General features: G+C 40.0%; 1 protein-coding gene across 1 annotated transcript in view; it reads left to right on the plus strand.

Moving 5' to 3' along the window:
* TTLL5 (tubulin tyrosine ligase like 5) overlaps positions 1-26,108 on the plus strand; it is a 267,739-nt gene that overhangs the window by 3,365 nt on the left and 238,266 nt on the right. Inside the window, exons 3-6 of the mRNA XM_021099539.1 lie at positions 3,796-3,902; positions 14,880-14,962; positions 15,879-15,985; positions 18,469-18,599. Of these exons, the coding sequence (XP_020955198.1) occupies positions 3,796-3,902; positions 14,880-14,962; positions 15,879-15,985; positions 18,469-18,599 (428 nt within the window). The remainder of the gene's footprint in view (positions 1-3,795; positions 3,903-14,879; positions 14,963-15,878; positions 15,986-18,468; positions 18,600-26,108) is intronic.

A 26,108-nucleotide genomic window follows, 5' to 3' on the forward strand; every position in this document is an offset into this window, starting at 1 on the left:
GGGTACAATCGGAGCTACAGCTGCTGGCCTACACCACAGCCACAACAATGCCAGATCGGAGCCGAGTCTGCAGCCTACACCACAGCTCATGGCAATGCGGGATTCTTAACCCACTGAGCAAGGCCAGGGACCGAACCTGCAACCTCATGGTTCCTAGTCAGATTCGTTTCTGCTGTGCCACGACGGGAACTCCGAAAGTTTCGTTTTCTAAAGACAGCAACATGAAGACTGCCTTTGCTTAGTTTGTGTAAGATTATCAAACTTGGGTGGTCTTTGATTAACACTTACCCATGGGGAGTAGGGAATACTGTCACACATCATGGATGTCTGGACCACCAGAGTGAGATGTCACCATTTGGTAGCTGAATAGTTGCTTGAGGGGAAGAGTTGCCAAATTGTCCATCCTCATCACATCACAGGTGATCTAGTGGCAGTTTTAATAATTACCATAACTTACAAGTAGTGATGTCATGATATTTTGAGACATATGCAACAGCAATAATGTGGTATTAAAAATCTGTAATTTCAGATAGAGTCAGAGGTACAGACAATGCTAATGCTACTGTGCTTTGTTGCCTATATTTGTAATTGAGAAATGATAAATGTCTAGCAGAAGTTAGTGAAAATACATGTGTAGTTCCACATGCCCACGGTCCACACTCATGGACCTTTTCTCTCCCTTCCTTTTCAACTCTGTTGTTGAGTTTTGATTGTTAATGTTCCATCAGCTCCTGTCTATCAGACACTTGTTTTATACATTAGTAATCCTGAGTCAATCTTGTTCATACTTTTAAAGTTTTGGAAATTAGAAGGTCTTATAAATCGTCTAAGGATGTTGACTTGATCCGAAGATGTATGTCCATGGACATCTGCTAGATCTTCTCAGATCTCTATGCTGTATTAAAGTATTAATGCCTTGCAATCCTGGGCATTAGAGGTAGAAACTGTCTAGGCATCCTTGTTTTGCATGCCGTTATTTCAAATGGTACATGTAAAGGGGTCCTTTTTCTATATTTTGCTTGGAGATGCTAAATATAAATCTATATATAGGAGTTCCTGTTGTGGTGCAGTGGAAATGAAATCTGACTAGAATCCATGAGGATGTGTGTTTGATCCCTGGCCTCTCTTAGTGGGTTGGGGATCTGGTGTTGCTGTGAGCTGTGGTGTAGGTTGCAGATGCAGCTGGGATCTGGCGTTGCTGTAGCTGTGGTGTAGGCCGGCAGCTGTAGCTTTGATTGGACCCCTAGCCTGGGAAATTCCATATGCCATACCTGCGGCCCTAAGAAGCAAAAAAAGAAAAAATACCATATGTAGATGTCAGAAAGTTCATTTGATGTAAGATTTCTTTAATAACTAAAAAAATATTTAATTCTGGTTGTAAAAGCTGGCTTTATTTCAGTTAAAAAGATCGTCAACAAATGGTTATACAGTGAGTGCTACAGTTCAGGGAAAGAAGGCATCCCTGGGCTGGAAGAGCTGGGGAAGGCTCCATGGAGGTGGTGAGATGAGCTGGGCTTTAGAGAGTGGGATTAAATGAATGGAGAGAAGTGGGGAAGGCATTTCCAGCAGGGACATTGGTATGACTTAAGGCATAGAGGCTTTAAGCTATGTAGGCTGGATCCCAGGAGTGAGTAATATATATTCCTCATGAAATTGCTTCTTAAAACCAGAGTGTTCTTAGACTTTTAATAGAGTGAACCATGAAACTGGTCTACTTTGGTACTTAATCATTCAAGTTGTTTGTTCTTTCATGTCTGTACAATTTCTTAATAGGTACCATTTTCTGGTTTCTGGTGTAAAAGAAAATTTGAAGTCCCCAATTTTCAGTAGCTTAATCATTTTGAATCTTTTCCCTTTAGCACCACCTGGTGGGAGCATGCATTTAATGACAGTGTGTTTCCTTAAGTGTTTTTAGGTCAGCCTTACTGAATTTATGACTTGTGTACTACCACTTTTCTCTCTTCCTAGGTTGTAAGTGAAAAGGTTTCTCTGACAGGGAGTTGACTTTCTATAGATAGTACGGTTAGTCCTTAGCTCTTCTCAGCTGTTTATTGTGTTTCTGACCCTTGTCAGGCATTTTTATTTTGCAGCAGTAATCCATTGTTTGTAAGTGCTAAGGCACGGCGGTGCCAGTTTGCAGCTAGAGCTAGATTGGCACGGAGCTTTGAATGGTTTCCAAAGTTTTTGTCTGAGACTCTATAGTTTAGAGTGCCCATTTTTCCCCCTCTATTCTCTGACTTAGAAATATAGTGAAACAAATTAAAGTTGGAAGAGATCATCTGGCCCCATGCCCACCTTACAGATGTTTAAGATTAAAAAGCAAGCCAACCACAAAAAAAATCCTCTTGCTAAAAATGCACCCTATAAACACCATTTCTCACAAATGGGTCCTATCGCCCAAGTCAAATCGCCAGGACAATAAGCATCCACATTCCATTTCTAGAAAACAGGAAATGAGCTGGGTATGGTGTTCTCTGCTTTCCTCACTAAAGCTCTTTGGGAAACTCATCCCAAATCTAAAGGCTGCCTAATTTCCAGGATTGGTAGCCTGTGCATTCAAAGTGTGGATCTTTTTAACTTGGGCCTGCAGTTTGTGTGGTATGGCCTTTGTTAAGGGGTGCAGTCATTTGAGTTTTTGAGAGCAGCCTGAATCTTGGCTGAATGGATCTTACTCCATTCAAGGAGTTCCCAAAAGGTTGAGTTTAAGGTGTTCCTTATACAAAATATCACTGAAATGTGATTAGGGAGATGGAAAGGTGAAAATAGCACAGACACTTAGGTTCAAATACCTGTTCCCTTACTTAACCAGCTATATGACCTTGAGCAAAATAATTAACCTCTCTGAGACACCTTTTCTTCAATTCATTGTGCAGGCAAGAGGCTTATGTGAGGTAACGTGGGAAAGCTCTTGGTGTAATTCCTGGTGCATAGTAGGGATTCATGTTTTTCTAATCTGTAAATAAATACATATCTGTCTGAGATTGATTAAACAGAGATTTCTGGAAGACAGCGAAAGAATAAAGTCAGAGGTCCTTTCCTGGAAGAAAATATCTATTACTCCATTTAGTATAGGCTTGCTTTAAAATATGTGGTTTTCATTGGGGTACTTGTATTAATTTAGGTTTCTTAGCTCAGAATCTTAGGATGGGTTATCAAGTTAGCTTAAAAAGGGACTCTAGGCACGAAAGAGGTATATCAATTATTTGTGCTGGGGACTAATTGTCCTAAATAATAAAGGGAATTTATTAACTCATATTTAGGAAGGACTTGATCCTGCAACTCCATGGTTGCCATTCAGGATCCCATTTCTCTGGTTCTTTCAGTCAGGCTCCCACTTGACTTCCTCCTCTACCTTTACCAACAGCTCTGGGCTCTCCTTCCCAAGGTCACAAAATGACAGCTGCACTTCCAGACCTCATTCCCTGGATCAAGGTCATGGGCTCATCTCTCCTGTAGCTGCTGAAGAAGAGAAAGCAAGTGTTGCTTTCTTAGAGGGTCTCACAATGTATCCCCTGACATACTGGATCCAGGTGGTTTATGAACCAGTAACCTTAACTGAGGAATGGAAAACCCTGATTGGCTGAAGCCAGTCAGAGCCCACCCCTGCAGCAGGGATGGAGTTAATCTTCAACAGACCACATGACTAAGAATGAGAGATGAATGGTTTCCCATAAGACAATTGGAATACTTGTTCTAGAAGGGAAAAGTTGCTAAGCAGCAAACCACAGTGATCTGCTTCAGTGTTAATTCAGATTTTGAGCTGTCAATTAATAAAGCCTTTTGTTATGGTTGTAGGGATCATCCATGTATCATGTGGACTGGAGGCTGCAGGAGAATTCCAGTTTTGGTATTCCATGCTGAGGCTATTCTGACAAAGGACAACAATATTCGAGTCATTGGAGGTAGGTATGACCTTCCCCACAGAGGGCAGGGCTGAACATGACCCTCGCAATCTCATCTTGGATAAAGTGGTATCATTTAGATAGGGAAAGGGCCTTGGTCATGAGAAGATATTATTGATTTTTTAATACTTGAAAGGATTATTTGTGATATCTTAAATTGTTTTCTGCATATTAAATTGTTTTTCCTTTCTTTTTTTAGAATTACGTGTGTGTTTATTGTTTTGGTTTTTTTGTTTCTTCCAGTTTAATTGAGAGATAACTGACATACTGCACTGTACAGGTTTAAGGTGTACAGCATGACGATTTAACTTACATGTATCATGAAGTGTTTATCACAATAGGTTGGGTGATAATGTTTTTGATAATTGCGATAAAACACACATAGCAATATCTTGTTTTTACCATTTTAGACCGTACAAGTCAGTGGCATTTAGTACCTTCATAGTATTGTGCAACTATTACCACTCTCTAATTCCAGAACATTTTCACCATTCTAAAAGTAAACCTTGGCGTTCCCATCATGGCACAGCAGAAACGAATCCGACTAGGAACCATGAGATTGTGGGTTCGATCCCTGGCTTTGCTCAGTGGGTTAAGGATCTGGTGTTGCTGTGAGCTGTAGTGTAGGTTGCAGACATGGCTTAGATCTGGTGTTGCTGTGGCTGTGGTGTAGGCTGATAGCTATAGCTGTGATTGGACCCCTAGGCTGGGAACCTCCATGTGCCCCAGGTGTGGCCCTAAAAGGCAAAAAATAAAATAAAATAAAATAAAACTAGACCTTGTACTCATTAAGCAGGCACTCTCCATTTCCCTTTATCCTAGCTCCTGAAAACCTCTAACCTACTTTCTATTTCTATAGCTTTATCTAACCTGGATATTTCATATAAATAAACTCAAAGAATATGTAGCCTTTTGTGTCTGGCTTCTTACACCTAGCATACTGTTTTCAAGGTTCATCCATATCATAGCACATATCAATACTTCATTCCTTTTTGTGACTGAATAATACCCCATTGTATTGCTATAGCGCATTTTATTTATCCATTCATCAGTTGATGGATGGTTGTTTCCACCTTTTGGCTCTTGTAAATAATGCTTCTATGAAAATGCATGTACAAGTTTTTGTTTGAATAACTATTTTCAGTTCTTTGGGGTCTGCACCTATGAATAGAGTTGCCAGGTTGTATGGTAATTTTCTGTTTAACTTTAAGGAACTGCCAAAGGATTTTCCACAGTGACTATGCAATTTTACATTCTCACCAATAATATATAAGGATTTCAATTTTTCCACATCCCCTTCACTAACATTTGTTGTTTTCTGTGTTTTAGATTATAGTTATACTAGTAGATGTGAAGTAGTATCTTATTGTGGTTATGATTTGCATTTCCCTAGTGATTAATGACATTGAGCATCTTTTCATGTGCTTTTTGGCCATTCGCATCTCATCTTTGGAGAAATGTCTGTCACGTTTTTTACCTATTGTTTAATTGGGTTGCTTGTCTTTTTGTTGAGTTGTAAGAGTTCTTTGTATGTTCCGAATACTAGACCTTTATCAGAAAAATGATTTCCAAGTATTTTTTCCTGTTCCGTGGCTTGTCTTTTCATTCTCTTGATAGCGTTTCTTTCATAAGCAAATGTTTTTATTTTGATGATGTTCAGTTTATTGGTTTTTTTTTTTTGATGCTTGTGCTTTTGGCGTCACATCTAAGTAACCATCACCTAACCCAAAGTCATGATCCCTATGCTTTCTTTTTAAGAGTTTTATAGTAGCTCTTATATTTAGAGCTAACTGATCTTTGGTCCATTTTGAGTTAATTTTTTAATGTAGTGTGAGATAAGGGTCCACCTTCATTCTTTTACATGTGGATATCCAGTTGCCCCAACATGATTGGTGGAGGCTGTTCTTTCCCTATTAAATAACCTTGGTGCTATTGTTGAAAATCAGTTGACCATAGATGTATGGGTTAATTTCTGGACTCTTAATATTCTGTCAGTCTGTACTGTCCTTATACAAGTACTGTATTATTTGGATTACTGGACTTTTGTACTTCTTTTTCAAGATTCTTTTTGGTATTCAAGGTCCTTTGCAATTCCATGTAAATTTTAGGATCAGCTTTTTCATTTCTGGAAAAAAACAAATAAACAAAAAAACAAAGTACTGTCGGAATTTTGGTAGGGAGTACATTGAATTTGTAAATTGCTTTTGGAAGTATTGCTATTTTAGTGTTAAGTCTTCCAGTCCATGAACATAGGCTATCTTTCCATTTTTTCAGGTCTTTAGTTTCTTTAGCAATGTTTTACAGTTTTCAGTGTACAAGTCTTGTAGCTCCTGGGTTAACTTTACTCCTCAGTATTTTATTATTTTTGATGCTATTATAAATGGAATTATTTTCTCAATTTCATTTTTGGGTTGTTCTTTGTTAGTATAAATACTGCTTTTTTTTTTTTTTTGTCCTTTTAGGACCTCATATGGAGGTTCCCAGGTTGGGGTCTAATCAGAGCTGTAGCTGCTGGCCTACACCACAGCCACAGCAATGTGGGATCCGAGCCACTTTTGTGCCCTACACCATAGCTTGTGGCAATGCTGGATCTTTAACCCACTGAGCAAGGCTAGGGATCAACCCTGCATCCTCATCGATGCTAGTCAGATTTGTTTCCACTGAGCCACTACGGGAACTCCTATTATTGATTTTTGTATACTCACCTTATAGCCTGAAACCTTGCTGAACTCAGTTATTAGCTCTAATGGTGTGTGTGTGTCTGTGTGTGTGTATTTTCTTTAGGATTATATCTACATGATCATGTCATCAGCAATTAGGTATTTTACTACTTCTTTCTGGATGCTTTTACTTCTTTTTCTTTTCTTTCTTTCTTCTTCTTTTTTTTTTTTTTATTATGGCTTCACCCAAGGCATATGCTCACGGCAATGCCAGATTCTTAACCTACTGAGCAGGGCCAGGGATCAAACCTGCATCCTCATGGATATTAGTTGGGTTCATTACTGCTGGGCCATGACAGGAACTCTCTCTTTTTTTTTTTTTTTTTTTGGGGTGGCAGAGGGAGAACTAATTGCTTTGTTGCTTTGTTGCTTTAACTTCTAGTATAATGTTGAATAGAAGTGGTGAAAGCACCATTTTTGTCTTGTTCCTGATCTTAGGGGGAAGGTTTTCAGTCTTTTACCATTCAGTATGATGTTAGCTGTGAGTTTTCATAAATGCCTTTTACCATATTGAGTTCCCATCTGTTCCTTTGTTGAGTGTTTTTACTATGCAGTGGTTGATTTTGTCAAATGCTTTTTCAACATCAATTGAGATGATTCTATGTCCTTTTTCTTTCATTTTATTAATGTGGTGTATTACATTGACTGACTTTTGTATCTTGAACCAACCACCCTTGCGTTCTTGAGATAAGTCTTACTTGGTCATGGTGTATAATCCTTTTAATATGCTGCTGGATGTGGTTTGCCAATATTTTGCTGAGGATGTTTACATCTATATTCATAAGGGATATTGCTCTGTAGTATTCTCTTGATGCTTTTGTCAAACTTTGGTATAAGGATAATGCTGGCCGCAGAGATTGAGTTCCTTCTTCCTCTTCGGAAGAGTTTGAGAAGGATTGGTATTAATTCTTTGAATGTTTAATATAATTCACCAGTGAAACATCTAGTGCTGGGCTTTTCTTTGCTCAAAGGTTTTGGTTACTGGTTCAACCTCTGCTTGTCTATTCTATGTTCTATTTCTTACTGAGTCTGTTTTGATAAATTGTGTTTCTCTAGGTTTCGTGTCCATTTTATTTAGTTTATCTAATTTTGTTGGCATACAACTGTTCATAGTATTGTTTTATAATCCTTTTTATTTTTGTAATACAGTAGTAATGTCCCCACCTTCATTTCTGGTTTTAGTAATTTGAATCTTTTCTCTTTTTTCTAGTCAGTCTAACTAAAGGTTTGTCAATTTTGATGACTTTGAAAGAGCCAACTTTTAATTTTGCTTATTTTCTCTACTATTTTTCTATTCTTAACTTTTTTTTTATCTCCACTCCTCTTTGATTTTAAGCAGTGCTCTGAATCCTGGCGTTAGCCTGTAGCTGTCTTCAAAGGTGACATACATAGATCCAAACTGTTGTTAGGTGTGGTAGAAGAAGTCTGTACATGGGTTCTCAGTCATTAGTTCAGATCCCAGCTTTGGCATCAACTAGCTGTGAACCTTGCACAATCACTAAAACTCTCTCAGTCCATTTCATTATTAGTAAAATGGAGATAATAGCTACCTTGCAGGCATTGTGAGAATGAGATCACTTAATGTTTGGCACATAGTAGGCACTCAGAACTTGTGCTGCTCACTCTACTTGTTGAACAGGATCTACTCTACTTTGAATTGACTTTAAAGTCTGTCCTTGCCCAGACTAGGTGTTCAGAAGGCTGTGAGCACCTGCTTCTGGGATTTGAATTCTCCTCCCTTCCCAAGGGATTCTAATCCCCTCACCAAGTTGCTAGGTTACCACTTAAAGGGACAAGGTTCATTCATGTTCCCTGAAGCCTGTGTAACTGAAGATTTACTAACATTTGCTGAAACTCCCTCTAAGTATGATTGGAATCAAAACGTCAAAGCTTAAAAACAGCAGAAGTAAATACTGCCCCCGCCCAATATACTTATTTTGGTTTGCTTGTCATACAAATGAGTCCATTTATTTGTGGCAATGGGCAGACCTTTCTTTTTTAATAGATCTAGCACTTATTGGAAACTAGCATCCATTAATGTAATCATGCCATTTTTCAAGCAATCACATTTTCTAGAACCTATAAATCTCTGGGTTTTTTTTTCCTGTACATATTCCTGTGATTAAAGAAAAAACCACTAAACTTTTCTCAAACTCTGTTTTTGAACTTTCTGTGTATTCCCAATTCCTTGAGGTTAATAATTTTCTTCACCTTCCTTTATGAAAAGAACAGTTTGAATGAGTCGCTGCCTTAGATTTCTGAATTGTTAAACACTCTTGGCCTATTTTTTTCTCTCTCTCTTAAATAGCTGACATAGATCTGCTCAGATCATAATCCTGGATTAAATTCCCTTGAGAAGTGTATCTGGGTCATTAGTTATCTTCTGTTGATGTTAGAGTGTTACATTCCAACCTTGTTTTTTCTGTTATCTATTAAATGCATCATTGAAGTCACTGTAAATATTTTTGATACAGTAAGATTTCATAAGCTTTATTTATGAAATATTCCAGGAATATGTTTTTTTCTCACTGTATCCATGTTTTTTTCAAAATTGTGTATACTTTGAACATGTAAATGCAATTATTTTTAGAGGCAATAGATATTTTCAATTTAAAGTAATCTTTTCCAAGAATGAAGTATCATTTTATATTTTGCCTCTGAATGTGTCAGTTTTATAAATTTGCATTTGTATAGATTAGTACTGTCAAGCAGAAATGTGATCCAAGCTATATATGTAATTTTTCAGTAGCCTTATGAGAAAAGTAGAAATAGGTGAAATTAATTTTAATAATTTATTTTTATATAATACATAAATATAATAATGTAATTTTAATAATATATTTCAAGATATAATTTCCACATTTACTCAGTATAAAAAAATTTGTAAAAATATTTTAAATCCAGAGTGTATTTTACACTTTTAGCGCATCTCCATATGGTGCAAAATTTTCATTGGAATATTTAGCCTGTATTTAGATTTCATAAATGTTATAGTTGAAAAAGTAAATTCCTATGCTCAAGTTGTTCCAGCCAAGTTTTCCAATAACTGAACTGAATATCAGTTTTAAAATGTAAATTTATTAAAATTAAATAAAATGAAAAAATTCAGTTCCTTTGCCATACTAGTCACATTTCAAGTGCTCAGTAGTTGTACGTGGCTTGTGGCTACCGTATTCCACAGTACAGGTAAAGACCTAATTTTCTGATAGTAAGGCAAAGCTATACTGTGTTGCCATTGAAGGGTTTATTTTTATAGTCTAAAGCCAAAAATGTCAGTTTTATCTTCATTCTAGTTTCCCATGCTGGTTTTGATCAAACCCCTTAGGGCACTTCACCACTCCCTAGGTGCTTCTGTGCTGACAGATTATTGGCTGTTTGTCTTTGCTCTGCCACAGCCAGTCCTGGAACTTGCCAGGGGTCCTAGTACTTCAGGTTGTTTCCTGGGATGCATGTGAGTGTTTGGAGAAGAGGAAATGCTACAGTGTCATGACGGAATTGATCTGATGCATGTTCAGAGGCTCAGATGTCAGATGTTTGGCAGTTTGCTAGCAGGACCATGCCTTGCCTCTTGTTTTTATATGGAAGAAAACATGGCTAAGGTGGTTCTGTCTTGAAGAGTTGGGCAGGTTTAGTTTATAGTTGCAATTCTCCTTTGATTCTTGCTAGAGAGAGGGAGCCCAGGCTTACCAGGGGTTTCAAAAGAAGCCCATAAATCTAGATTTTTGTATGAATTCTTCCAATTTAAGAAAGTTAACAACTAATTCAATTTTATGCTGAAAACACTGTGAGGGACGGACAGACTGTGTTTACAGGCTGTACTTGGCTCCTGGATTACCAGTTTATAACCTCTGATCTAATAAGTACTGGTAATCAGCGTTAGTGGATGTAGGACTGGTGGACACAGAACATGAATGTGAGTTAAAACCCCCAGCAGTCACTCCTGCACGCCCCTTTTGGAACATGTTCAGTGCGTCTGAGTTGGGTTATTGTTGGTTGGTATGGATTAGAAGCAGTTAGTCACTGCTTACTTACTACTTACATAGCTTGGAATCAAGTCTTCCATTGAGCACAGTGATGACTGCATTTTTCTTCTGTATTAGAATAGGAAAAAGGGTAGAGTAGCGTTTTTATTTTTTAAACTGCTGTATAAAATGTATAATTTCCTATGTCTGATACTATGTCTTAGTAGCTATTTTACTATGTGTTTACTTTTTTACTACATTAAAAAACTTTTTTAATGTATCAGCCAGCTTTCTTATTCTAAAAGCTCTCCATGTTATTAATTGATTTAGTGCTTTCAGCTACCTTATAAGTACCTTTGTTATCAACCCCATTTTATAGGTGAGGAAATTGAGCATAACGAAATAATTATTCAAGATGACAGGCAGGAAGTAGTAGAGCCTGGATGTGGATGCTGGGAGTTCGGCTTGAGAGACATACTCTTTCTGTTATTATTCTCCCTTCTCCCCAAGTCCCCATGTAATCATTCTCTATTTTCCCACACACTGTTTGCTCATCAGCTTCTCTGTGGCCTGGCGCTGCAAGGAAAGCACTGCAGAGCAGACAAAGGATTGGGCACAGTCCTGGTCCCAGCAGTTGGTGAGGCTTTGGCTTTTGCATGTGCAGAAATGGAGATGTCAGCAGTTACAGGTGTCTTAATGAAAAGAACCCGTTTTCTAACAAGTTGTAAGGCTAGTACGATGAATGCATGTATACTGTTTCCCTAGTTTCATCAAGTATTAACATTTTGCTATGTTTGCTTCTCCATCTCTTTCTCTCTGAACAGTTCGAAAACTAGTTCACATATTCCACACCTACATACTTTATTCAACATGTTTATCCTAAGAATGAGAGCGTCCTCTCTCTCATCATAGTACAGTGATGGCACTTAAGAAATCTGTCATTGGTAAAAGCACTCTTAGCTAATATATAATCGCTGCCCAAATTTCCCAGTTGTTCCAATTTTGTCCTCTCCTGCTTTTTTTTCCCTTCAAATCCAGGATCCAATCAGAGATGCATTTATTTGTGATATTTTTTTAGTCTCCTTTGTTATCGACAACCATTTATCAGATTTTGTGTGTATGAGTTTCATGACAGTGATATTTTTAAAGATTCCAGACTAGTTACCTTGTAGATGTACTTAAGCTTGGGCTTGTCAGATGGATTCCACATGTTTCAATTCAGGCTAAAAAAGTTTCAAAGAATTTGCAGGAATATCACTTAGTGAAGTTGTGTTCTAAGTGTATCACATTAGGAAGCATATGATATCATTATACGGCATTATTTGTGATGGCAAGTTTGATGTTTGATTAAGATCGTGTTTTCCAGATTGCTTCATTGTACAGCTGCCCTTCTCTTTTGTTAGAAGCATCCTCTGAAGTGATATTTTGAGATGTATGAATATCCTATTCTCTACTAATAGTACCTATTAGTTCTTGTCTGAATCACTTGCTCTTACAGTTCTTGTAAAATGGTGATTTTTTATTTCTATTTTTCCTTCTGCATTTATTAGCTAGCTTTTCTGTAAAGAAGAGCTTTCCTTTCTTTAGTAATGGTCTCCCCCCTCCCCCGCCAAATGTCCACTTTATAATCCCTAGAATTTGTGAAAATGTTACCTGACTTAGCAAAGAGGAATTGAGGTCGTAGATGGAAATAAGGTTGCTAATCAGCTAACCCTTCAGATAAGCAGATGCTTTAAGTGGGCCCAGTATAATTACAAGAGTCCTTTAAAGTAGGAAGGGCACAGAAGAAGGGTCAGACTGGTGCAATGGGAGAAGGACCAGACCTGCCATTGCTGGCTTTGAAGCTAGAGAATGGGGGCCACCAGCTATAGAATGGGGGCAGCCTCTAGAAGCTGCAAAAGGAAAGGGTAGGGTCCATTTCCTTTCCTTTTGCAGCTTCTAGTGGAAAGGAACGTAGCTCTGCCCATGCCTTGATGATACTTGTATTGGACTTATGTGGAAAGTCAGTATACCTTCTCACTGTCTTACCTGTGTGGATTAATGAGTTGTTTTCCTTTTTATGAGTGAGTTATAGTCTATTGCTGTCACTAGTTCGTTCATTCTTTCTTTCTTTTTTTTAGCGCCACACCCATGGCATATGGAAGTTCCCAGGCTACAGCTGCTGGCCTATACCACAGCCACAGCAATGCAGGATCTGAGCTGTGTCTGTGATCTACACCACAGCTCATGACAACACCAGATCCTTAACCCACTTAGCAAGGTCAGGATCAAACCCACATCTTCACGGATACCAGTTGGATTCATTTCTCCTGCGCCACAACAGGAATTCCCACTAGTCACTTCTATATTCAGATTGCCTCAGATTTGGCCTTACAGAGCCCCTTCCAGGTCTTGTGACATGTTCTTAGTCCTCGTGACTGTCCTCTTTTGGCATAGCGAGATACGCCACACCTATATTGTGATTTCCTTCCCCAACTTGGAATTAGAACACAGATTTTTTTCAAAATCTTTTAAAAAATGTCTTGTGCTCATATATCTCCAAAGAATATGTGTCCTGATTTGAACGATATTACAATCTTAATGAAAATACAATTAAAACAATATGAGTTAGTTAAAATTTTTATAAATAATAAAAGTAAAAAAATGGAAATTCATTTCTTAATAATATGAATTGAGCATTTATAAAATTGATTTGTTTATCCATGGTTGAGTATTACTTGTTGCTAGAATGAAACATAGTTCAGCTAATTTCTCTTCCTATTGATTGTTTTTATAGAGATAAGCTCTGGGAAACCTTAGAACATAAACTCTTGAGCAGTGCACTGTGCTGCTTCTTACATTGTACTCTGCACCAAAGTGAACACATATGACTCTGCACTGTTTTTCTCATATAATATTGCAAAGACAACATAATAGTAATTGATCATTGGGAAAACCCTGTAACTAGGCTTTAAAATGTTGCCACAAGAGTGAAACGTATGGAGTGTTTGGCCTTGTCATTCCAATCATCCTGTGTCTACTGGGCATGGTGTTCCTGCTAGGGCTGGGCAAGTAGCAGTAGATGCTGACCTTTGTTCTAGGGTCTATCCATAAACTTCTGTATTGTACTCATTCAGAAATTGTTTAGTATGCAGTCCTTTTAGAAAATTGTTCTGTAGAAGTCCTAGCTAACAGTTTGCCGTGGTGTATATAAAGAGACTGAATTTAATGGGCTAGAGTCAATGTTAGTCTTTGGAGATATATAGAAACCTCACATGATTACTGACTTTCCTCTTAGATAGGGGTCGCAAGCACAGAATGCTCTCAGGGGCCTGGCAGGAGTTGAGAATGAATGAAGCAGGCTGGGTCAGGTTGGTGCTGAACTGGACAGCGCAGGCCCATCCTGAAGGGAGCACTCGCACTTTTCTGGTTGACTCTGGCAACCTGTCTCTCTCTGGCAAGGCAAAAGTTTTCCAGAGAAGCCCAGAAACCTAGATTTTTATATGAATTCCTCCAATTCCAGAAGGTTAGCAATTAATTCAACTTTATTTATTTATTTATTTTTCTTGTCTTTTTGTCTTTTAGGGCTGCACCCATGGCATATGGAGGTTCCCAGGCTAGGGGTCCATTTGGAGCTGTAGCCACCAGCCCATACTGGAGCCACAGCAATGCAGGATCTGAGCTGCATCTGTGACCTACACCACAGCTCACGGCAATGCCAGATCCTTAAGCCACTGAGCTAGGCCAGGGATTGAACCCACATCCTCAGGGATAATACCAGTTGGGTTCATAACCCACTGAGGCACAACAGGAGCTCCTCAAAATATTTTTAAAAACAAAATTGTGATGTTTGCACTTTTTATTAGCTCATTAAATAACATGACCTAGTGGTAGATCTGTTAACTGCCATAATTTTAAATACTGTGAGAATAAGTGATTTTTATGAGATAATTGTAACAGCCATAAAATAATATTACAATACATGGCATCTCTTGGTGGCAAGGTCACAGGCATTTGCTAATACTATTCTGCTTTGTTGCTCATATTCCTAATTGAAGATACTATTAGATTACAGCTAGAAATATTGATGTGAAGACAGCAATGTCATTTATTTCCCCTCATCCATGTTTAGTGACACCTAGTGAATCTTGGAACCTTCGTCCCAAATAATTCTCAACCTACTTACAGGAGCATAAGGATAGAAGTATAATGTTGTTGAGTGTAATTAAGCCAGCCACCATTCAGTTTCTTTCTTTTATTTCTTTCTCTATGGTTAACTTTCTGGTTACTGAACTCGATGCTATATTTTTCTTTAGAACGTTATCATTTGTCTTACAAAATTGTACGAACGGACAGTCGCCTGGTACGCAGCATTTTGACAGCCCACGGATTTCATGAAGTAAGTTCATTTTTCATACCTTACCTGATCTGCTCAAAAGCTGTCAGTTAACAGGGCCAGCTTGAGAAAGTACATGGGACCACTGCTTAGTGATGGTACAGAACTTGCTGTTGACTTTCAGAGTGGCTTTACCAATTTATCCTTGAAGTACATGGAAAACTTTTTCACAAGAATTTTCTTTTTCTTTTTTGGCAAAAAATTTTTTCCTTGCTGTGTTTTTAGGCATGGGCTAGAGGCAGAGTTGCCTGTAAGGAATTATCTAACATCCAGTTAAGGCTCTTTGATTGCAAGCAGCAGAAACAGACTCTGCCTAACTTAAAGGGATTTGCAGGAAAGCTGTGTGCAGAGTGGCTGGCAAAATCAGAGGAAAAGCTGCAACAGTAGGTCTTTGGGAGAAGAGATACTGCAAGCACCCCAGGGATCTGGCAACAGAAGTGTTTTGGACCTTCTCTATTGCTGTGGAAGTGAATCAACTCCATTCACTGTTCTCGTGCCTTTCTCTACTCAAGAATCATATTCTGGAAATAGGGTGATTGGCCTAGCTTGGATCAAGGGTCCACTCCTTGGGGGTGGGGAGGGACAGGTGATTTGCAGGTCCTTTAAAACCCACTGTAGATTTTTTTTTTGTCTTTTTTTTTTTTTTTTTTTAGGGCCATACTCAAGGCATATGGAGGTTCCCGGGCTAAGGGTCTAATCAGAGCTACAGCTGCCGGCCTACACCACAGCCACAGCAATGCCAGATCTGAGCCGCGTCTGTGACCTACACCACAGCTCATGGCAACGATGGATCCCCAATTCACTGAGCAAGGCCAGGGATCGAACCTCTGTCCTCAAGTCATACTTGCTTCCACTGAGCCATGATGGGATCTCCGTGTCTCTGGTGTTTTTTATCTGTTTTTTTTTTTTCTGCCCTTAGGTTCATCCAAGCAGCACTGACTATAACCTAATGTGGACAGGATCCCACTTGAAGCCCTTCTTACTTCGTACCCTCTCTGAAGCACAAAAGGTTAATCACTTTCCCAGGTAATGCTCTTGAAGCTACTTTGTTCTATTTTAATGGCATCTGACATTGAGGCGTGTAGCCAGCAGAGATAATTAATGTCCTTAAAAAAAAAAAAAAAAAAAGAAGTCTGTGATACAGGGCAGCAGTCTGCAAATCAGTCTGAGGTGTTCACATCCTGAGACATATCTAAAGACTTGGCAAGGACTCTGTCGACCTGGTTGGTTTTATTTTATTTTATTGCGTTTTAGGGCTGCACCTGTGGCATATGGAGGTTCCCAGGCTAGGGGTCCAGTCGGAGCTACAGCTTCTGGCCTACACCATAGCCATAGCAACATCAGATCTGAGCTGCATCTGCAAATTATACCACAGCTCACGACAAAGCTGGATCCTTAACCCACTGAGTGAGGCCAGGAATTGAACGTACAACCTCATGATTCCTAGTTGGATTTGTTTCCGCTGAGCCACAATGGGAACTCCGTTCTGGTTGGTTTTAAAAGACACTGCTTCTAGATTGTAAATCATATAGATTCTCTTTCTTAAAATTGAGCTGCTTGCGAGTCCCTCCTATGGACAGATTCTCTCTTCTTACCTTGTTTTTCGTGGTTGCTGTTTCTCCCCTTCATTATAAGAGTGGCCCACGTAGAATCTTAATATGGTACATTGTCCTGGGGTGTAAATTTTCAGGGTTCCAAACAAAGGAACCAAAAAAATGATGTTTAATTCTAGTAATAGTGAAAAAAAAAAACAACCCCCCCCCCAAAAAAAAACCCTAAAAGGATCTAGTAACAGATCCTTTTGCATGGTAATGATTTCCATTGAGAATATGGGTTTGATCCCTGGCCTCACTCAGTGGGTCGCTGTGGATCCTGCATTGCTGTGGCTGTGGCATAGGCTGGCGGCTGCAGTTGTAATTCGACCCCTAGCCTGGGAACTTCCATATGCCATAGGTGCCACCCTTAAAAAAAAAAGGAAAAAAAATTAGGTGTCATTGCTATCGTAAACTCCTTCCAGTCGTTTTGGTTAATGTCAGCCTAGAGAGGCAATGTTACCTAGTGCTAGAAGCACGGGCTCTGTAGCCAACTTACCTGGGGCCAGATCGAAGCTCTGCAGACTCTCTTGGACAAGTGACCTTTCTGTGCATCAGCTTCCTCATTGCTAAAAAGAAGATACTGGTGACACACATTTCGTAGGACTGTTGTGAAGATTCATTGTATCCAGATCTAAAGTGTTTAGAACAGTGCATGCCTGCCCTATGTAAATGCTATATAGGTGTTAGTTATTACTGTTGTGAACAAGGTTTCTCAATGATTACATCTATGGAAAAGAAAATAACAATGTAATTGATGCTAAAACCCTGCCTTATTCTTATCCTGCAAGTAATATTTAACCATGGAGAGATATATGACCTGCTGGAGAAGAGGGCAGCTAATCTCATCTATCTAATGTAGAGATGAAAATACAATAAAAGTTTTGTTATTTAGTCATTGATTACATTATATTTTATTTCCAGGACTTATGCCTCCATTCTCACTTTTGCTCACAAGTTTGATTTTCAGTCACCTCATATACTTTTCTCCTCATTTTCATGAAACAGAAGCTCTTTCTTGATTATTCAGTACTACTTTCTTATACTCAAAGTGTATAAATACCCAGCCTATACTGTATAAAAGCTATATATTTTAGATGCAATGAGATGATATATATCACAGTCAAATTTGGAAAGTACTGTTCTAGACTAAATCAGTGGTACAGTGTGGTCTCTGGACATCTGTACCAAAATCACTTGGGGTAGATGTTTAAAATGCAGAATCCCAGACTTCATCCCAGAATTTTGAGAGATGTGACCCTGGAATATTCATTTTAGAAGACACTCTATAGGTGATTCTTGTGTGCACTAAAATTTGAGGACCTCTGCTCAAGAGCTGAGGAAGACCATGGGTAAGAAGTGTCTGTGATACCTAGATTTGGCAGAGCAACTTTTTGATTTTAAGAAATCCGTGAAAATTTTGAACTGAGGAAACAGAATATGTTTTTAATGGTTACAGCAAAGATTCTTACATTTTTTTTTTAAATGATGTTCTTTATTAAGTTCCTTAATAGAGGACCATTCTGGGTTTTTTGTTCATATGTTTGTTTGTTTTGGGCCACGGCATGTGGAAGTTCCCGGGCCTGGGATCAAACCTGAGCCACAGCAGTGACAACGCCAAATCCTGAAACACTAGGCCACCAGGGTACTCCTCTTTGATGGTTTTTAAATAGCACAACAAACCATGGACTGAGGAATCCAGTCGAGGAGACTAACTCAAGTGCCTTTTTGTATTCTGCCAGATTACGCTCCCTGATAGGTAGCACTTACTGCCTTCATTTTAAGGTGATCATTTCCTTGACACAGTGATAATTTGGGATATGATACTGTCCTCAGTAACTGCTCGTAAACTGTGATAACACAAGAAAACCTCTGAGTCATAGTTTACTGAGATGGAAATGCTTTTATGAATTTTAGGTCGTATGAACTAACCCGGAAGGACCGACTGTACAAAAACATCATTCGAATGCAGCACACACATGGATTCAAGGCTTTTCACATCCTCCCTCAGACCTTCCTGCTGCCAGCTGAGTATGCGGAATTCTGTAGTAAGTGCTTGACTTCTAAGGCCCCATCCCCAGCAACTGACCCTGGGCCAGATTTACTCCAAGGGCTGCCTCAAGCCAGGAAGCAATCAGGGCTTTTCAGATCCTTAAAAAAAAATTGTTACTTTAGTGAAACAGCTGCAGAGATAACTTTAAAACTGTTTTTTTTTTTTTTTTTTTTTTTTTTTTTTTTTTTTTTCTGATGTGTACCTGTGTATTTGCTCTTAGTAATAAGCTTGTCAGTATCATCTATGTAAGGACCCATTGGTGTCATATAAATGAGCTTCTGGGAAGTTCCTGTTGTGGTTCAGTGGAAATGAACCTGACTAGTATCCATGAGGATGCGGTTCGATCCCTGGCCCTGCTCAGTGGGTTAAGGATCTGGCATTGCCATGAGATGTGGCGTAGGTCACAGACACAGATCCTGCGTTGCTGTGGTTGTGGTGTAGGCCGGCAGCTGTAGCTCTGATCTGACCCCTAGCCTGGGAACTTCCATATGCTATAGGTACAGCCCTAAAAAAAAAAAAAGAAAAGAAAAAAGAAAAGAAAAAAGAAAAAAAAAAAAGAAAGTAAATGTGCTCCTGTCTGCTACAAAAAGTCTCTTTTTCATTGACAAGAGTTAGTGTCCATGTAAGGATGTCTGTACTTCTTCATATGAACTTCATATGCATTCTTTTTGGTGTCTCTTTTCCTCTTGTTATTTAGGGAATATTACTGTCACCTCAGTTTCTGGACTTGTGTGATTTGCATTCTTTGGGGTACCAGTTTCATGCAGCTTTTGGTGTTAGGGTTTGGAGGTACCAGTTAGTCACACCCTCTCTCCTTGGAGTTCAGACTAATTGACAGATACACTTGGGAGTGAAATAGGGTTGGGAACACCAGCTCTATTGCTGGGAACATGACCTGTATCCAGATCTCAATGGGCCTCTTATTTCTTTTGTCTTGAAGTGAACCTACTTTCCCAGGGCCAAGCAGAGGAAATGGGCTATTTCAGGCTTTCCCCCATGACGGGCAGAGCCTGCCTCCGTAGGCTTAGTGCACAGAAGAGGCATGAGTACAGAGAAGGGGTGAGACAGGTCTTTTGTGAGAGTCTAAATAGGAATAATAATAATAGCTCACATTTCATGTACGTTTCCTTTCTGTTCGGCCCTCTTCTAAGTGATGCCTACTCTGAGGTAGTAGTGTTATTGTTCCCAGTTTTACTGATGGGAAGACGAAGGTACAGAGAGGTTAAGTAACTTTCTGTAAGTTTCTCAGCTGCAAATGATGGATTAGGATCCAGACCTGGCACTTTGGCTTCAGAAGCCAAGCTCCTCACCACTGTGCTTTGGTCTTCATGGCCAAAGACACTGGGCGTGTGCACACAGTGACCATTTTCCAGTGTGGCCAATGAGAGAGTCACTTCTGTGAGGAGGATCAGGCACAGCACACGGAGAGGGCAGGCAGACAGTTTTCTTCTCAGTAAGTCCGAGAGAGACTATTCCTATCTTATGCGTAGAGGAAGCATGAAGATAGGAAGAGAAGGTTTTCTGTTGACTTTTGATTTTTTTTGACCTGTTGGACTCAGCAGTCTGGTCCGGTCCCCCAGTGGGGTGCTCACCTCTGGGGCCTGCAGCACTGGGTCAGTCCCTAGGACCTCCCACTTCCACCTGGGTGAGGCCATCCATCTGAGAATACTTGTTGCCCTTGCTGGGACCAGTGGGGTTGGCAGTTCAGTGTTTGCCCACAGAAGGCTCTGAAATATTTCACAATAGAGGATTAACTAAATGAAGTAAGTTAACTTCAAAGGGGCAGTGCACTCAAAGCTGAACATTTATAGTTAGGGATTTTCGGGATGGGACTTTAGCCACGCTACTGAAACCTCCGGTGCCTTAGCTCCCTCCTTTGTAAAATGGGACTGTTACTAGTACTGACATTATAGTGTTGTTGGGATGTTTAAATAGGTTAATATAGGGAAAGCAGTTGGAAGGCGCCTGATAGGTACTTAATAATGTCCAATAATATTTCCTACTTCAAGTTATGTTGAGACATATTGTTATGTAATAAAAATAAAAAACATGATGGCATAAAAATGCTTCAACTAGCATGTCAGCAATGCTAGTTGATATGAACTCCTCCCACTGTTGAACTCCTGATGAGAACTCAAACTCCAGAGTAATTCCCTCTTAAACATTGAGGGATATTAAGTTGAAAATTCCCTTCCTCTCTCCACTCTCTCTCATTCTGAAGCTCTTCCCTACCCTTTGGAGGCAGATCGAGGGCGGGATGCTCATTTGGAAGATTAGATAGAGTTAGAGTTTTTCCATCCATTCAAGCCTGACCTGACTTTCAGAAGAATTGCTTCTTTAGTATATTATTCAAACTCTTAGGAGTTCTACTTTCTAACAGAAATGAATTCAAAAAGCCAGTAGAACACATAGACTGAATACAGCTGCAACCCACAGCCACCACATTTAGCCACAAGGGTGGTTATTACAGGCAAGTGTTGTTCTTCCGTCTCAAAACAAATCCCATGTTGCCATTGCCACCCAAAGACCACAGGGGGGACTTACTGTGGGAAAGAGGGACCAGGGAAGACATGGTAATAAAGAAGAATCTTCTTAGTTTCAATCCTGCCAGCATGCTGGTCATTCTTTGCCAGTGTCCAGAGTCCGTGACCTTGACATTAAATCCACCGGGAAGAAATCCAGCAGCTAAGTTTACATATTAGGGGACAAACCCTCCTGTTCCTACCACTTCCTCTTTCAAAGAGACATTCCTTTTCTTCATAGAGTCTGTTTTAGGTTCTCTTCTTTTCCTTTGCTGTCCACCTTTTCTCCATGACTCTTGTGTTCCTGACCTTCCAGTGCTTGCTGGAGTGTGGACAGGAGATTTTTTTTGAGAAGGAAAGGGACGGGAACAGGCTGGCCTTTAGGAAAATAACTGCATGAAATGAATCGGAGAGAGCAAGGGGAAGAAACACAGTCGTCACTTGCAAGCTCATGATCCCAGTAAGAGGTGTGGATAGACTGAGCTAGGAGCTGGGGTGGAAAGGTGGCGGTGGAGAGAGTGGTAGAATAAGCACGGTTTACTAACTGGCTGTGAGTCATGAGGCTGGGGTCAAAGATATCTGAAGGCGCGAGTCTCAGAAGCTGGGAGGATCTTGTTAAGTCCCTAACTGGGGGAGTATAACCAGGACCGCAGAGGAAGAGTGGGACTGCCAGGAGGAGTGTCACAGTTTGGACCTGGTGTGGATTGGCGGTGATTGCAAAATTCCGAGGAGTGACGGTGTTTTTTGTCTGTTTGTTTGTTTTTTGGCCTTGCCCGAGGCATGCAGAAGGACCGGGGCAGGGATCAAACCCAAGCCATAGCAGCAACCCAAGCTGCAGCAGTGACAACACCAGATCCTCAACCTGCTATGCCACCATGGAACTCTGCATGTAATGATGTTTTGTAGGGAGCTGTAAAGGCAGTTTTGAGTTCTGGCTGGAGATATAGATTCTTTTTTTTTTTTTTTTTTTTTTTAAACAGCCATACCTGTGGCATATGGAAGTTCTTCAGGCTAGTGATCGAATTAGAGCCGCACCACAGCCACAGCAACACTGAATATGAGCCACATCTTCAACCAACACCACAACTCGCAGCAACGCCAGATCCTTAGCCCACTGAGTGAGGCCAGGGATGGACCCTGCATCCTCATGGAGACTGTGTCGGGTTGTTCTTAACCCACTGAGCCACAACAGGAACTCCAGAGATATAGACTCTTAAAGTTGTAGATATGGAGGGGGATGTGATTGCCAAGGAAGAGAAAAAGGAAGAGAAGAGAAGTCAGAAGGGAGAGATAGCCAGAAGATGTGACCAAGGGAATGAGGTCCCAGGGGAGGCAGGAGAGGGTTCAGTCAAGCGCCCAAGTAGAAGACTGAGCTTTAGGAAGGAGCTGGGCATCTCTTTCCCCCAAAAGGAGGGCAGGAAGAAGGCTAAGTGGTCACCCAGATAAATTTTAGATGGAGAGGAGAGCAGGGGGAGTAGGTTTAGTTACATATGTCCAGCCTTGTCGGTGAGGAGGGTTGAGGACAAGTACCAGGAATGAGGGTCCTGGGCATGGATTTGGGTGTTCGAGAGGGCAGAAGGGCATGGGACTGGGCTGCGAAGGGCCGTTGGAAGGGACCTGGTGAAGAGCAGATGTGAGGATTGCCTGAAGACACTAGAGATACCAGCCCAGGCGGAGCTCATGGATTTGTAGCTTTTTGTTCTAATGAGAGAAAACCCGAAATCCATCTCTGCAGAGGTCTAGTCCAGAGACCAACCACTGCCCCAAGGTATGTGAAAGCCTGGATAGTTCTGGACTATTCCCAGGAGTTAGAGTGTGGGGCCTAGCATATATAGACCAGATCTTGCTAGACCCCTGGTGCCATTGTTGCTAGTTCCAGTGTGTAGTGGAATTGGAGGCCTGTGACCCCAAAGAGCCTAAAAAAGAATCTTGCCCCCAGTGGACAACTTTCTCAGCAGGAAGAAGGAAACAATAGGGAAGACAGGGTGGCGCCAATATCAGAAAAGCCAAACTTCCCCCCAAATCCCAGCAGATTTCTCTTTACTTCTCACTGGTTAGAATTGTGTCCTCTGGCTGTCTTTAGTTGAGAGAGACAGAAATAATTCTTTTTTTCCTTTCATTTTTTTAAAGGTTTATTGAAATATAGTCACTTTACAATGTGGTGATAATTTCGCTGTACAACAAAGTGATTCAGTTACACGTGCACAGACATCCATTCTCTTTTAGATGCTTTCCCCACGTAGATTATCGCAGAATATTGCATAGAGTTCTTTATGCTATACAGCAAGTCCCTGTTGGCCAATCATTCCATAGACCTCAGTGTGCCTATGCCAACCCCAAACCCCCAGTCCATTCCTTCCCTACTATGTGACCCCTTTGATAACCAAAAGTTTTCCAAAGTCTGTGAGTCTATTTCTGTTCTGCAGATAAGTTCATTTGTATCCTTTTTTTTAGATCCACATGTGATATCATATAATGTTTGTCTTTCACTGTCTGATTAACTTAATATGATAATTTCTAGGTCCATCTGTGTTGCCATAGGTGGCATTATTTCATTCTTTTTTATGGCTGGGTAATATTCCATTGTATATATGCACCACATCTTCTTTATCCATTCCTTTATCATTGGACATTTAGGTTGCTTCCATATCTTGGCTATTGTAAATTGTGCTGCAGTGAACATTGGGGTGCATGTATCTTTACGAATTATGTTTTTTCTCTGAATAGATGCCCAGGAGTGGGATTGCTGGATCATTTGGTAGTTCTAATTTAGTTTTTTGAGAAACCTCCATACTGTTTTCCATAGTGGTTGCACCAGTTTACATTCCCACCAGCAGTGTAAGAGGGTTCCCTTTGAGACAGAAATAATTCTAAGGAATGAGCAAACTTTGGTATCAGTCTGTTAACTGCAGATGACTGAATTTCAAAGCAGTCAGTAAATTTGTAGAATTACAAGAGTAGGTATGAGGAATCTCATAATTCAAATCAGACTAAACTCAATTTAAAGATGAGACTGGGTGCATATCCTCATCCTGTCTGTATATCCTCATCCTGACAGGCCACTGCGCTCTCTGCCCTGCCCTTGCTTCTGTTTTTCCTTGCTTCTTACCCACATTTTGGGAACCTGTGAAAGAAATCAGTCCTTGTTCTCAAATACGACAAATCAAGGAGGAAGGCCTAGCATGAAAGACAAATTTTTGGCATTTACAATTTTAAGAATATGATGAAAGTAAAGCACCAGAAGAAGCAGAAACTTGTGATAAGGCTAGTTCACAAAGTAAAATTTACTGAATATGTTTAGATGGCAGAAGTTGCATTTAACTAGATTTTCCCTCTTCTGAAAATGAATATTTTCTGCATCTACTTGTCACCAAGAGGGCACTGTCTCCAGGGAGGTCTGGTCATTTTCTTCAGCATTCCTGTAGCTCTCTGCACTTCCCCTTTGCAAGCTCAGTGTGTCTAATTACTTGCTCAGTGTCTGTCTTTCTGCTCTTCTAATCTCTGTGAGGGCAAAGACCATCTCTTTCACTGCTGTGTGTCCTGCCACTAGCAAGCTGACTGGCACGGATTGGCTACTTAGAAATATTCGAATGAATGACATTTTAAAATTTTTATATATTTTTTGTTTTCTTTTACTTTTAATAGCTCCTTTTGTTCTCAATCTATTATATCCTCAGAATTTGGGAAAAATGGCAAAATGGACAAAATATATAAACTGTATACATGTACATATGTACATATGTTTGGTGACTTCACTCTATGGAGATTGAATTTGTGTTATATGACTATAAATATGACATCTAGGGCCGGACTTTAAAATTTTATGACATATATTTTTTGAAAGGTGATATAGTCCCATGGTACAAAAACAAAACAAAACAACAACCACAAAACTTAGTAATCTTGAAAAGCCTTTTCCTCAGTTATCTAGTTCTCCCCAGAGGTGATCAGTGTTTCTAGTATTCGTACGTATCCTTCAGAGGTATTCTTTGCGCTTACTAGCAGATGGCCTGAGTGTGTATGTGAACAGATGGGCGCATACAGTACCCAGTGCCCTGCTCTTTACTGTCTTTAAGCTCATTCCCTCTCTGTTCATTAGTAATGTTCTCATTTTGTGTGTTTGCTTAATATTTCACTATGTGAAGCTGGTGTCTCCAAACTACAGTCCTTGTGTCAAATCTGGTCCTCTGCCTGTTTATACGTACCCCATGAGCTAAAAATGGCTTTTAAATTTTTAAATGGTTAAAAAAAAAAACATTTAAAGAGGAGTGAGGAGTTCCCGTCGTGGCTCAACAGTTAACGAACCTGACTAGCATCCATGAGGGCACAGGTTCGATGCCTGGCCTCGCTCAGTGGGTTAAAGATCTGGCGTTGCTGTGAGCTGTGGTATGGGTCGCAGACTAGACTTGGATCTGGTGTGGCTGTGACTGGCATAGACCAGTGGCTGCAGCTCTAATTTGACCCCTCGCCTGGGAACCTCCATTTGCCGAGGATGTGGCCCTAAAAAAAAAAAAGAAGAGTGAAACTTTGTGGTATGTGGAAATTTGGTGTCCATAGACAACGTGTTTTTGAGGCCTAGCCATACCCCTTTGTTTACATATTGTTTTTGGTGGCTTTCGAGCTACAATGGCAGAGTCTCAACAGAGATTCCATGGCCTGCAAAGTCTAAGCTATTTATTATCTGGACTTTTACCAAAAAAAAAAAAAAAGTTTTCTGGCCCCTCATATTAGATGCAATATAGAGTATTTAATTAGCTGATGGGCTTCCTTCACTATTAAAATATAGCGTTGAATAATCTTGTACAAAGAACATTTCGCACATGTGTGAGTAAGACTAGAGAATGCATTTCTGGAGGTGGAATTGTGCACATGATATTTTTTTCTCATCCTGTTAGGTTGCATCAAGGGAGAAAGCAGGGCAGGATGGGGGAGAGTAGGCAAGGAGATCTTCTTTCTCTTGTGGTGAAATGGTTTGTGGCAAC

This window comes from Sus scrofa, chromosome 7 (assembly GCF_000003025.6).
Source record: "Sus scrofa isolate TJ Tabasco breed Duroc chromosome 7, Sscrofa11.1, whole genome shotgun sequence".
Lineage (NCBI taxonomy): Eukaryota > Metazoa > Chordata > Mammalia > Artiodactyla > Suidae > Sus > Sus scrofa.